This window comes from Cuculus canorus, chromosome 1, assembly GCF_017976375.1.
Source record: "Cuculus canorus isolate bCucCan1 chromosome 1, bCucCan1.pri, whole genome shotgun sequence".
Lineage (NCBI taxonomy): Eukaryota > Metazoa > Chordata > Aves > Cuculiformes > Cuculidae > Cuculus > Cuculus canorus.
This window is the reverse complement of record NC_071401.1, coordinates 136,099,614-136,112,428: the sequence shown is the minus strand read 5'-3', so window position 1 is coordinate 136,112,428 and position 12,815 is coordinate 136,099,614. Positions and strand designations below refer to the sequence as shown.

The window sequence follows — 12,815 nt, the reverse complement described above, 5'->3', positions numbered from 1 at the left end:
AAAGCATGAGTTGAAAATTTTAACTAATTACTAAAAAAAGAAAAACCAACAAAAATGCAAGAGGAAACTAACAGCAGATTGTCTTTTAGCAGTCAACCTGGAGCTCAGAGTCTGTGTGTGTCTGTCCGCCTCAGGCATAAGAACTCGCATGTCATTCTTCTAGTAACACTCCACAGGTATTTCCCCTCCATGCCCAGAATGAAAAGCTAAAAAGTGACTATTATTGTCTGTAGAATTTCAATTGCATAAGCTTTTCCAATCTTAATAAACAATTTTGTTTATGGAATGAGTTTAGACAAGTCTTCATGATGAACAGGCTGGAATACTAGGTCAACATTAGCTCCATAACAGAGCTTCCAGATACTCTACCTGCCTAACTTGCGTTAACAGGCAGCAGTATTTTCAGATTACACAAAATTACAGACCTACAAATGCACAAATAAAGTTGCAATATTGCTAATTTGCAAATTTCCCTTAGATGCTATTTCAGAAGAGATCATTCTATTTATCTAGTGTACCAGGCAGCAACCTATTCCCAGTATAAGTGTTAGTCAATTATCTTTCAGTATACACACCTATAATGGTGAATATCTTCAAAAGACTTTGTATTGTTTATAGCAAATACACACAGGAAGCCTTCCCCTGTTCTCATATACTGGTCCCTCGATATTGTGCACTGTATTCTTCTTGACCTGCTGTATCAAGGAATATCCAACAGACAGGTTTCTCCATCGATTACTACTTGCTTCCTGTAGGAATCCTAAGAAAAGAAAAAAAACATAATCTTGGTTAAAGGAAAACAAGTCGGATTTCGAACACCTATAACACAGGAGATATTCAAGTTGTTTACTAGTATTCCAGCATGACTGAAAACACTTAAAGGGTTAAAATCCAACTTTGCAGATGGGCAAGTGACAGTACGAAAACAGCCACTCCTATTTACATGTTTATAATGTTGAAATGGAAAGAGCACTGGAAGGACGTGTTCTTAGCTGTATTCTCAACTATCACTAAGTAACACTACGTAGGAAAGGACACAGAAAAAGGACAGCACTTATTTTTCACAAAAGGACAAAAAGTAGATACTGGATCCAGATCAAAAGCATCTCCCCTTTTTTCTGTGATAATTGAAGAAACTTGCAATCCTGATTTTAAAAGGTTTTACTTTGTTTAAGCTTATTCAATTTACCAATTTTCTTTTTTTAAAGTAAAATTCTACCTTCATTCTGTGGATGTTTATGAAAGTGTTGTGCCACAGCAATGTACAAGACAATAAACCAGAAAGAGTTCACAAGTAAGACAACTCCAAAAATCTATGCCACTGAAAAGGAGATGAAGTACAAAAAGCCTTCAGTGTTGGGACAGGAGATGTGTTTTGTATCCCTAAGCAGGTGCATATAATGATACTTGTTATTAAGTTATCAAAGTTGAGTTTATACATTTTAAGTTCAAGCTTTTTAGCCATCACAGACTGACACAAGAGTTATGTAGAAGCCCTGACAGAAGGTTGGTTCACAGAGATGTTGGAAAACAATTATTTCAATGCTATCAATTCAAAAGTTTTCAGGTCACTGAGTCAAGTGGCTAAAATCTGTACTAAGTCCCAAGAAACTAGATATTAATGCCTATTTACAGCTCTTTTTGGTGCAAGGCTTCTAGGAGAACATAGCTTCACCAGTAAGAATATAAGCATTACTTTTCCAATAACTCTTTTTATATTGAATATATACATGTTTACAGAAACCATGTCAATAAGTTTTAAATATAGGTCTTTAAGCAGTGCCATGAATTACTATCAGTAAACAGTACTTGTAACAATGAAAAGGTATAAACACAAAATTTTGGTATTACCTTTCAGATCCTTTAGCTAGAGATTAACACAACACTGCTATTGTTTCTGTTTAACCACTAACAGAAGTAAACCTAGGTGACTGGGAAAGGAATTAAAGAATTTGAGTTGCAATTCTGGCCAACTTCAGAATGAATTCAGCATGACCTTCCTTCCTCTGTATCCATTGTAGGCACAGTACACTACTCCTGTGCACTTTCTATCTATTTGTATTTTTACAAAGGACTCATTTTCTCCCATTCATGATGCTAAAATACATGCAGGAGATGACTGCAGAGAAGGAATATCTTAAACTAAATAAACTCTGTAATCTCACATTTATCTTGAGCCTGGATGACTTTAACAGTATCAGGTAAAACAATATTGACTGTATACCTTAAAGATAAAAGTTTACTTCCAGTGTGATTTTGGAAATATTTATTTCACAGAAAGTATGAATTCAGTGTTTAAGAAGAGAAGTAGGTAACTTAGAAATAGATGAGCCATTTAAAATATGGATAAAATACACAAACTCCAATGTGTATTAGGTTAATTACTCTAATTATTGCTTAAAGGATTAAAAAAGCCACCAAAAACCTCTCAAAGGACGCATATTTATTTCAATTCACTTAAATTCACTAGCCAGAATCCCCCCATGTCCTATGATACCTTTTTATCAGTTTCACAGTGAAGTACTAGTAGAACTTCTAAGCATTATACTAGGCATATTTACAAGGCTTTCATTTTCCTTCTTGCTAATTTGACTGCTAGTTAAAAATATGAAAACAATTCTTGCAAAGCCTGTATTATTCCTTCTATACTTAGCACTTTCAAAGGAAATTTCCCTCAACTGACCTCTAAACAAAGCTTTTAAGTAATTTTCATCACAGAAAATAATTTTTTAATAGAAAGAAAAAATCACTTTATGAACCCCTGGCTCTAGCATGCCTACTTGCGTTAAGCAGCAGCCAGCAAAGAGGCACCAGCATAAGGCACAGCATAGGTACAAGAAGGAGCGTAGCACTTTTAGATTATAACTGCTTTGCCCACTTCTGAAGAGGAACTTTCTGTCATTAACTACGAAAGGGGATTGAGGTGGAAGGAAAGGAAGACGTGGGAGAGAGGTTTCAGGCTTTAAGATTTCCCTTCCAAGCTCCTGAAATAATAATACATTCTGCTTTTTTTGCCTTTTTCTCCCCACCTCTGCAAACATCAAATCTGAAATCACATTTGTCACTGTAGAAAGAAACCTGAAGCACCACATTAAACATTCAGACTACTGAGATTCCACCACCCTCCTCTGGCCAACTACCGGTGATACACATCCCAAGATAAAATTTGTTTCATTTAAGTGTTCCCATACAGTAAAAATTATGAAGTCCTGTGACAACCGAATGTAGGATATAACAAAAGTTACAACTGGCTATAGTACCTGCAGCACTTCTGCTTCAAAATGCAATTGCAGAATCCAAATGGCCAGACACCCCTTCACAACAAAACTCCCAATCTTCTGATCTATAAATTTCATAATTCATAAAAATCCAGCAGTTTTACTGCTACTACAGGAAGATCTCCTGTAATGAATGCAATGAAGGCCCATCCAGTTCAAGGCGATTAAGTAAAAATAAAATGCAAACTAGAAGTTAATTTTGAAGTAGTACTAAATTCTAAATGTGAATTTGCAATTCTCCCCAGTATAGAGATTCAGCAGATCTATATCAGAAGTTTTAATTTCATTAATAATTTAACCTGCTTTTATTGGCCTTTCACAAGCCATAAAAATCAGCATGAATTATGCTAAAGGAGTAATAATTCTCTACCTGTTCACAAGCACTGATAAGAAAACACAATATGAAATCTCAGCTATATATTACATATGGAATTTATCTAAAAAAACCTCTACTGCTTAATAAGTCCCATATAAGTTAGAAACAATTATTTTGTAAAAATCCATTATACCAGTGCTTTAATGTTAAAATATCACAGCCACTAAGACTAAATTATTACCAAATATTGGTAGAAGTTTCACAGGTGCACAGGTCATCTAAGATATATCAGTATTTAAACATCAGTATTCCTAAATCAGCTGAGGGATTTTGCTAATCCAATTGAAAACCCTCTGACAGAGAACTTGGATGGCTGTTCTTTCTCTAAGGACATTTAAAAGGTGACATATATTTAGTACTAAAACATGCAGAAGCTGTAAAAATAAATAAAAATAAAGTAAAACATTTAAAATTATGTCATCACACAGTCTTGCAAATAAATATTTAACAAAGCTCGACCAGTAGAGGGCAACAGTCCAACTGTGCTGTGATTTCAGCCGTAGATTTACAAGGGTTCGTGTTCACACAGTCAAAAAAAAAAAAAAAACCACTTAAAATTGCTTGGCTATAAATCTGTGCTTGGACATCTACTTCAAACAAGATATGAAATTGTGAAATGCATGTAGAGCACGTATATTTAATAACAGTAGCCAACCAAACATGCACTCATTTTAACTCCCCCTCTGCCTCCCATTATCTGCTAGACTCATATATAAGTAAATAAAAATACTCAAGCAGGCCAGGAAACTTTACTTTTTCCGAACAAGTTATCTGTTGAATCATTAAGTCTATTCCACTGAAAAACAGCAACAGTATTAACATAAACACATTTGTGATTAAGTAACCAGTGTATGTCTTTCTTCAAATGCATCACATCTTCACAACATGAGAATTTTGGAAGCAAAGAGTTTCACTTTGTTAATCACAGGAAAGATTCAAAATTATTCAATAACTGTGTTATTTATGGAATTCATGACAGATAACAAACACTGAACTCTTTTCTCTGTCTAACCCCAAAATATCTAGCTTATTGAGAAAAAAAAAAAACTAGTATTTTGGCAATAGCCATATGGCAATGAAAGAAACAGTAGTAAGTGAGAACAAAGTAGCAACATTACTGAACTGTCTTAACTGTTTAGTTTTTACCAGTTTAAAGGCAATTTTAGCCTTATTTCCTCATACTGCATAAACACACTCTACAGCTATTGTTCTTTGATCAGCCCTACCACCACAACTGCATCTGAAAGAAGCACAATCAAGCAACCCTCCACAACTGAATGAGGAGTCTACCCAGTAAAGGACTGAAGCATTTAAACCCAATTACAATTCTCTGGAACCTGTCTGCCACTCCAAATCATAGACCACTCCTAATATAACTGAATTATTTGTTCTCTACAAGCTTACCTACCTGATGATGGCAATTGTGAGCACACAACAAGGTACCACATGAGCAGGAAAAACCACCTCCAGTCCTCAAGGTCTCAGAATTCACACGCAAAAAAAATGGTAACTGGTATACAGTCAAGAACTTCTAGGAGTTACAGAAGACCAATACTGCGCATGCAACAAATTGGTGGAGCTGGTGAAATCCATTCAGGTTAAAGGTTTTCTTTCAGAGGAACATACTGATTCTGGATCACAACACAGTGTTATGGTCACCCTGCACACTACTGAATAAAAGCCACAGTTCTGGGGGTTTAGGTTCTTTCTATAAGGAAACTGTATTTTCATTTTATTATATTACATTAAAATGTATCTGTTATTCCTCAAAATGCTCAGCTTGTTCACTATCAAAAATTCCCTCAAGTGATTTATGAATACTGGTATTTAAGTTTTTTGTGTTCCTAAATTGTTTGCACAGTTCTGACTCTGTATGACAACTTCTAACATAGACCCTGCACAGTACTTTCTGTAATGCATAAACACACATCTAAACTGAGAAACACAGGATGATTACAAATGAGGATTACTCCAAAGTTCCTTCTGCAGGAAAAAGTAAAATCCCATTTTGGCTTGTTCTTCTCGATGAGCTTTGTGTGTTTTCTGTCTTTTAAAGTGTATTTTTTATTGCTGCTTGGTTTAATATTTCACATCCTAGTAACTGAAAAGACCTGTTCTCATAGTATAAGTCAAACACCCTTCCTCTCTCCATGAGGTCTATTCATAAAATCTTCTACAAGCACACACAAGGTTTCCTGGCCACGCAAAGAAAGAGAAGATGACACACACGCAGGCACACTGAGGTAAACTCAAACTCAAGCCAACACATTTCTATTTGCGAGACATTAACTCGCCTGTACTTTGCTGAAGTAAGACAGCTTCAAACCATCTCAAGGCACTGGCTCCTTATGTCTACCTGAAAATGACTACATAGCCGTTTTCCAAGTTACCATTTTAAGCCTAGCTTTAAACCCTTGTAATTCATTCAAGTGAGCTTGGAAGTGCCTCATTGTATAAACATATAAACGAAGTCATAAGTTACCGAGCTTCAGTGCTGGGAATGTAAAATTCTTTGGTAAATTATAACATCATTTCTCTTTTTATATGGTCTGAGGTGATTAAATCCAATGATCCACAGGAGATTTCAGACAACACTAGTATTTTTCTTATATTTAAAAGGCAGAGCTCGCCTGCTCATTAAAAACCTTTAAAATATCATAACTTTTAAAGCTTAATTACAATTTCTGATTTTGAGGAATTGTGCCATGTATTTCAAAGAATCCACTACAGCATTGTAACATTTCTTCTAGGTACAGAAACATGTTCCTCTGTTTAAAAAAAAAGAAAAAATCAGGCTCCAAACTTTTGTCTCATTCACCATAACATTCCCAGAACACGCTTCTCATCATGTTAAACAGATCCTAATGATAGCAGCTGAGGACACTTGATGCAAACATTTCAGAACTATAAATTTTCCTTCTTGATATCAAAAAGGAAAGCCACATTTAAGAGATTATATGCAAAGCCATGAAGAGTTTCGCTAAGCATTTTCAAGTGAGTTTGGGGAATACTTCGAATACTTTCTCACCAAGATCCTAAAAACAGGCATCCAAACTCTCCAACAAAACACGGCAATTAACACCATGCTTCAACTGATCAAAACTGTTATTTTTTTTTTTACTACAGTTGTTCCACAGCCAGATGAAGAAGTGGCAGGGTTTGCAGGGTTTTTAGCCTCCAATGCTTGTCTACTGCTGACCATCTGAGCCTTTTAACATAAAGCCTTGTTCTGTGTTTTGTAGTAACTGTTCAAAAAGTAAACGACTAGCATTATTACTGATAATCTCTCTCACAACAGGTAGAAGATGAAAATTGTTTACCTCTATTGTAGGGTCATATTCATCCACAAAGTGATTCTGAATCAGCTGTATTGTCAGGGCGCTCTTGCCTACACCACCAGCTCCAACGACAACAAGTTTATACTCTGTCATTTTTTAGCAGACCTGATAACAAAGAAACCAATGTTAATCAGAAAGGGTAAGGCTCCCACAACGAGGATTGCGCTTGCATTCAGCATCCCCTTCCTTTACTATTACCGGAAAGCAACTCCTTTCCTGGAAGACAAGGCAAAAGCTTTGAGGGAATGCTATTTCTCAAACTAAATTATAGATGGGAAACACAGTGTGGGTATTAAACTGAAAGGCATCGATTACAGATAGAAAATCAAGGACACACAGAATTCCGGAAAAGGTCAAGGAGTATTTCTTGCGGGGCACAGATTTAGTTCTGTGCTTTCTCTCAAAGCCTCGCTGGCTCTGGGCGCAGACTCATGAATTTTAGGAAAGCCGGACACGCCGATCTCCCCTCGGGTGGAGCACAAAGACGGGATCCCGCCCCCCTCGGAGCGAGAGGCAGCGGCGGGACAGGCACAGCCTCACCTGACGGCGTCCACTGCCACCTCTGCGGGCTTTCCCAGGGAGATCCCAGCGCGGAGCCGCCGGATTCCCCCCCCCAAGTCCTAGGCGATCCCAGCGAGGAGCTGCCGGATCCCTCCACTCCCTTTCCCCAGGCGATTCCAGTGCGGATCTGCTGGATTCTGCTCCACCTCCATCCCTCCGCCGGTGTGATCCCAGCGCGGACCCACCGATCCCCTCCCTCCCCCCTTAGGCGTTCCCAACGGGGAGCTGCCGGATCCCAACCCCTTCTCCCGGACGATCCCAGCGCGGAGCCACTGGATTTCCGCCCCTTCCTTCCCCCCTAGGCCGGATCCCAACGCGGAGCTGCCGGATCCCCCTCTCATCCAGGCGATCCCAGCGCAGGGCCTGCCCAACGCCAAACCCCTTCTCCTGGGCGATTCCAGTGCAGAGCTGCTGTATTCTCCTCCACTCCCATCCCCACCCAGACGATCCCAACACAGAGCTGCTGAAACCTTCTCCTTTCCCCTTCCCTCCCGGCGATCCCAACGCGGAGCCACCGCATACCCCCCCCATCCCGGTCGGTCCCAGCGCGGAGCTACCGGATCCCCCTCCTTCCCCTCTGGGCGATCCCAGCGCGGAGCCACCGCATCACCCGTTTCCCTCCCTCCTCGGTCGGTCCCCAGCGCGGAGCCTCCGGATCCCCCTCCCATCCCAGGGCGATCCCAGCGCGGAGCTGCTGACCCCCACCCCGCCCCGTTCGGTCGCAGCGCGGAGCCGCCCGGTCCCCCAACCCGGGGCCGCCGCCCGCCCCGCCCCGGTCCCCTCCGCCAGCGCCGCGGCCGCCCAAACTTTCCAGCCCGGCGCCTCGGCTTTCTCCGCAGCACGGGGTGGGGGAGAGAGAAGGGAGAGGAGGAGGGAAAACAAACACATAAATCGTAGAAGCGCAGAGCGCTTCGGGTTGGAAGGGACCTTAAAGACCATGTAATTCCAACCCCCCGCCACAGGCAGGGACGCGTCCCGCTGGAAAAGGCAGGGAAGGGAGGGGGGGGAGGGCGGCTCGGCAAAGCCGCGGGGCTCCCGGAGGGCGTTGCCCACCGGTCCCACCGCCCCCTCCCGCCGGGAGAAGGCGAATCCAGCGGGTGGGGACGCAAACACCCGCCCGGTTCTGCCCGCTGGGATGCACAGCTCCCGGGCAGGCCGCTTCCCTTCGCCCCACCTCGAAATGGGAGAAAGAAGGGGGTGAGGGAATAAAGGGAAGGGCGGGCAGGGTGGGATCAGGCGTGTACCTGCCTGGCGGGGCAGAGGGAAGCACGCGCCGGTGCCTCCCCTTCTCGCCCGCCGCTCCGCGTTCCTTTCCGTCCCGGTCTGAAATGGCGGGGGACGGGCGAGGGCTGGGGCTGCCGAGGGAGCCGAGAGGCGGGCGCGATCGATGCGCTCTGTACTCAGTAGCCACGGCCCCTTCCTCCTCCTCCTCTGAAGCGGCGCGGCGGGAGGAGGGGAAGGAGGAGGAGGAGGAGGGACTGCCCCTAGCGGGCACCGCGGGGTTGAGAGGCGGTGCTTTGTTGTCGCAGCGTGAGGGAAGGGAAATCGGTGACAATCCCAGTGTTTCCTCGCCGTTTCCCCCTTCCCTCATCGCTGCAAAGGCACGGAGGGGGGGTTACGGCTGCCTGGTTCATCCTTGGCTCCCCCCTGGGTCATAAAGGATACAAGAAATAGTTGCTGTTACAGAAAGTGAAATAGTTTTGATTGAAGCTAGAGTTAAGTTTCATCTCAGTAATTCTGTTCTTGTAAAGTTAGAATGTCCCTCGGATAGCACGTTTTCTTTAGCGCAGTGTTTTTTCCAGGCACGGTTCATTCTTTGATGATGATAACGCCTTCTATTCAGTGTGATCTGTGCTGAACAGGGGTGTCTGCTTCTCTGATCCCCTATGTTTGGAGTCTTCTTCTGATTTCCAAGGCAAGGTCAGGCAGAGAGCTGGAGCCAGCTCCAAATTAGCAAGAGTATCGGCTGTTGTGAGGTTCATAATAACATTAAAATTGGTCCTTAGAGAGCATTGTGTCCAGTTCTGGAATCCTAAGAAGGATATGGACCTGTTGGAACGGGTCCAGAGGCGCGCTACAAAGATGATCAGAAGGCTGGAGCACCTCCCATACGAGGACAGGCTGAGAGAGTTGGGGTTGTTGAGCCTGGAGAAGAGAAGGCTCAGAGGAGATCTCACAGCGACTTTCCAGTACCCGAGGGGGCTACAGGAAAGCTGGGGAGGCACTGTTTACAAAGGCTTGTAGTGATAGGACGGGCAGCAATGGGTATAAACTGGAGAGGGGCAGATTTAGACTAGACATGAGGAGGAATTTCTTCACGATGAGAGTGGTGAGGCACTGGCACAGGTTGCCCAGGGAAGCTGTGGATGTCCCATCCCTGGAGGTGTTCAAGGCCAGGTTGGATGGGGCTTTGGGCAGCCTGATCTAGTGGGAGGTGTCCCTGCCCATGGCAGGGGTGTTGGAACTGGATGATTTTTAAGGTCCCTTCCAATCCTAACTATTCTATGATAATAGAATATGCATAAGTTTTCGGGGGGAATTTATCCACCTGTGTGTAAGTGGGAAATCCATTCTGTCCCCAGCTCTTGTCTTGCTGCACATGATTGATGGAGATCATTCCCTCGTGTTGCCCAGGCCTGAGAAAGAGTGCTTGCTTTCTAAAACTCCAAAACAAGTCTTAGAGTTTGTTTGCTGGCATTTTCACATCATAAGAAGCGCTGCTAATCTGTAGCCGGGTCACCAGAATGCCCAAAGAGGCCATGGGATTGCTGTGAAACTTAGTTGCCACTGTTAAATTTGGCTGGCTTTCAAAATAAATGTAAGGATTATTATTAGCTACCGAGATGCTCTGTATAAAAGTTGATAAACGCTGGGCTTTTGGGAAGCAAGTTAATAACCACATAGAATCATAGAATGGTTTGGGTTGGAAGGGACCAAGAAGGTCATCCAGTCCAAGCCCCTTGCAGTAAGCAGGGTCACCTTCCTCTGAATGAGGTTGCTCAGAGCCTCATCCAACCTGACCTTGAATATTTCCAGGGATAAGGCATCTGCCACCTCTCTCAGCAACTTGTTCAGTGTTTCACCACCCTCTGCATAAAATTTTTTTTCCTAATATCTAATCTAAGCTTCTCCTCTTGTAGTTTAAAACTGTCACCCCTTGTTATATTGTCCAGAAAGCCAATCATATCCTGAGATGCATCAAAAGAAGTGTGACCAGCAGGTCGAGGGAGGTGATTCTGCGCCTCTACTCTGGTCTGGTGAGACCACACCAGGAATATTGCATCCAGCTCTGGAGTCCTTAGTACAGGAGGGACATGGACCTGTTGGAGCAGTCCAGAGGAGGGCCACAAAAATGATCAAAGGCCTGGAACACCTCCGCTATGAAGAGAGGCTGAGAGAGTTTGGGTTGTTGAACTTGGAGAAAAGAAGACTCCAAGGAGACCTTATTGCAGCCTTTCAATACTTAAAGGGGGCTTACAAGAAAGATGGGGGGGGAACTTTTTAGCAAGGCCTGTAACAATAGGACAAGGGTAATGGTTTTAAACTAAAAGAGGAGAAGTTTAGTCTAGATATTAGGAAGAAAATTCTTTACTGTGAGGGGTGGTGAGGCACTGTAACAAGTTGCCCAGAGAGGTGGTAGATGCCCCATCCCTGGAAATATTCGAGGTCAGGTTGAATGAGGCTCTAAGCAACCTCATTCAGTGGAAGGTGACCCTGGCTTACTGCAAGGGGATTGGACTGGGTGACCTTCATGGTCCCTTCCAACTGAAACAATTCTGTGATTCTATAAAAAGAATTTTTATCCATAGCCAGTCATTAAAATGTTAGCAGACACCTTGTGGGATTGCTGTAGAACTTGGGTGCCACTGTTAAAGTTAGTTGGCTTTCAAAATAAAATGCAAAGATTTATTATTAAGCAACTGGGATGCGCTATACAGAAGTTGATAAACATGAGGGGGGGGGTGGGAAGCAAGTTAACAATCACTTAATGGAGCCTTTTTTCATATTAAAAGGCCAAAACCAGGATTCCCTGCAATCGAAAGGCTCTAATGCCTTGATTAAAATACCGTAATGTCCTTTTATATGCCTGTGTTACATCCCAAGCAGTAAGATTTCTTTGAAAACATGTCACTAGATCTCAGGCAAAGGTAGTAAACGTTATTCCTAACAAAGCTTATTCTGAGGGTAACTCCAGCGATGTTGACTGGTTCACACGAGGGATTAATTTAGCCAGTTTTGCTTTCCCTCTTTAAATTGGAAGGTCAAAAATAAATATGTCGTGTCTACACATCTGGTGTTCAAGAGTTTTAATTTAAGAGGATGGAGCTTTGTTCTCTGCAACTGTGTGTGACAACTTCCAGCTTCTTTTATTCTCAGTGTGCATCTAAGGGGCTCTGCTTTGGGGCCATACCCAGCTGAGCATCGAAGGAATTAACCCTCTGGGACTATGCCGTCTAATTTAGTAAGTGTGTTCCTGTGATTAATTCATGTAAATAAGCCAAAGCCCCTGTGGCTGTGTTCAGCACTACTCCCTAATGGTAAGGTGTTCAGACTCGGGTAGAAAACAAACATATCTTTGAGCTGTTCTGTGAAAAATCGTGTCTCCTCAGGCAGAGACCGCAAAAGATCAGATGATCTTTTCTTGTATTCTTGAAAGTAGTCTTTTCTGTCACTGAAATCAGTGACCAAAGTCCTGTGGATTCCTATGGGAACTTCTGTATGGATACTCATATAGAGTGGAAGGGTATACATTGTCAAGAACTGCAGAGAAAATTAAATTGTGAAACTCGTCATGATCCCCATTTCTCCTCTCCCTGTGATTTAGGTGTTAGTAACCTGGTCATTTTTGTGTTAAGTGTTCTTATTATATTGTTTCCCAACAGCCTCATTAAAAAAGACTTGCAAAAAAAACACATGGCAGTATAGCATTAAATCACCTCGCAAGTTAGAGTTAAAACTGAGTGATTCAGTATGCTTATTAAGAAGGCTACCTCACATGAGCAGATGTAAAAAAACAAAAAGAAAGACCTGCTTTCAAAGAACAAGTAGCCTGGTGGTAAAACCACAAGCTTGGGATGTGGGAAACCCACATTCCCATCTGTGGTGTGAAAGAGGCAAAGAAAGGATTTGAATGCAGATGTTTGGTAACTGAGGTAAGTGCCCTCATCAGCAGGTTAAGGATAGCCGAATCTCACTTTCCTATTTTGCCACCCCTCCCAAAAAACTAGTTACGTCTTGTGATTCTTCCTAATGCAGTGGGGA

At 42.6% G+C, this 12,815-nt stretch overlaps 1 protein-coding gene across 1 annotated transcript in view; it reads right to left on the bottom strand.

Moving 5' to 3' along the window:
• The window catches only part of KRAS (KRAS proto-oncogene, GTPase), a 29,331-nt gene extending 20,329 nt beyond the window's left edge, over window positions 1-9,002 (bottom strand). The window contains 5 exon segments of the mRNA XM_054079577.1: window positions 576-667; window positions 670-705; window positions 707-760; window positions 6,975-7,097; window positions 8,798-9,002. Coding sequence (XP_053935552.1) covers window positions 576-667; window positions 670-705; window positions 707-760; window positions 6,975-7,085 — 293 coding nt within the window. The 5' untranslated portion in view covers window positions 7,086-7,097; window positions 8,798-9,002.
• Between the last annotated feature and the right edge of the window lie 3,813 nt (window positions 9,003-12,815).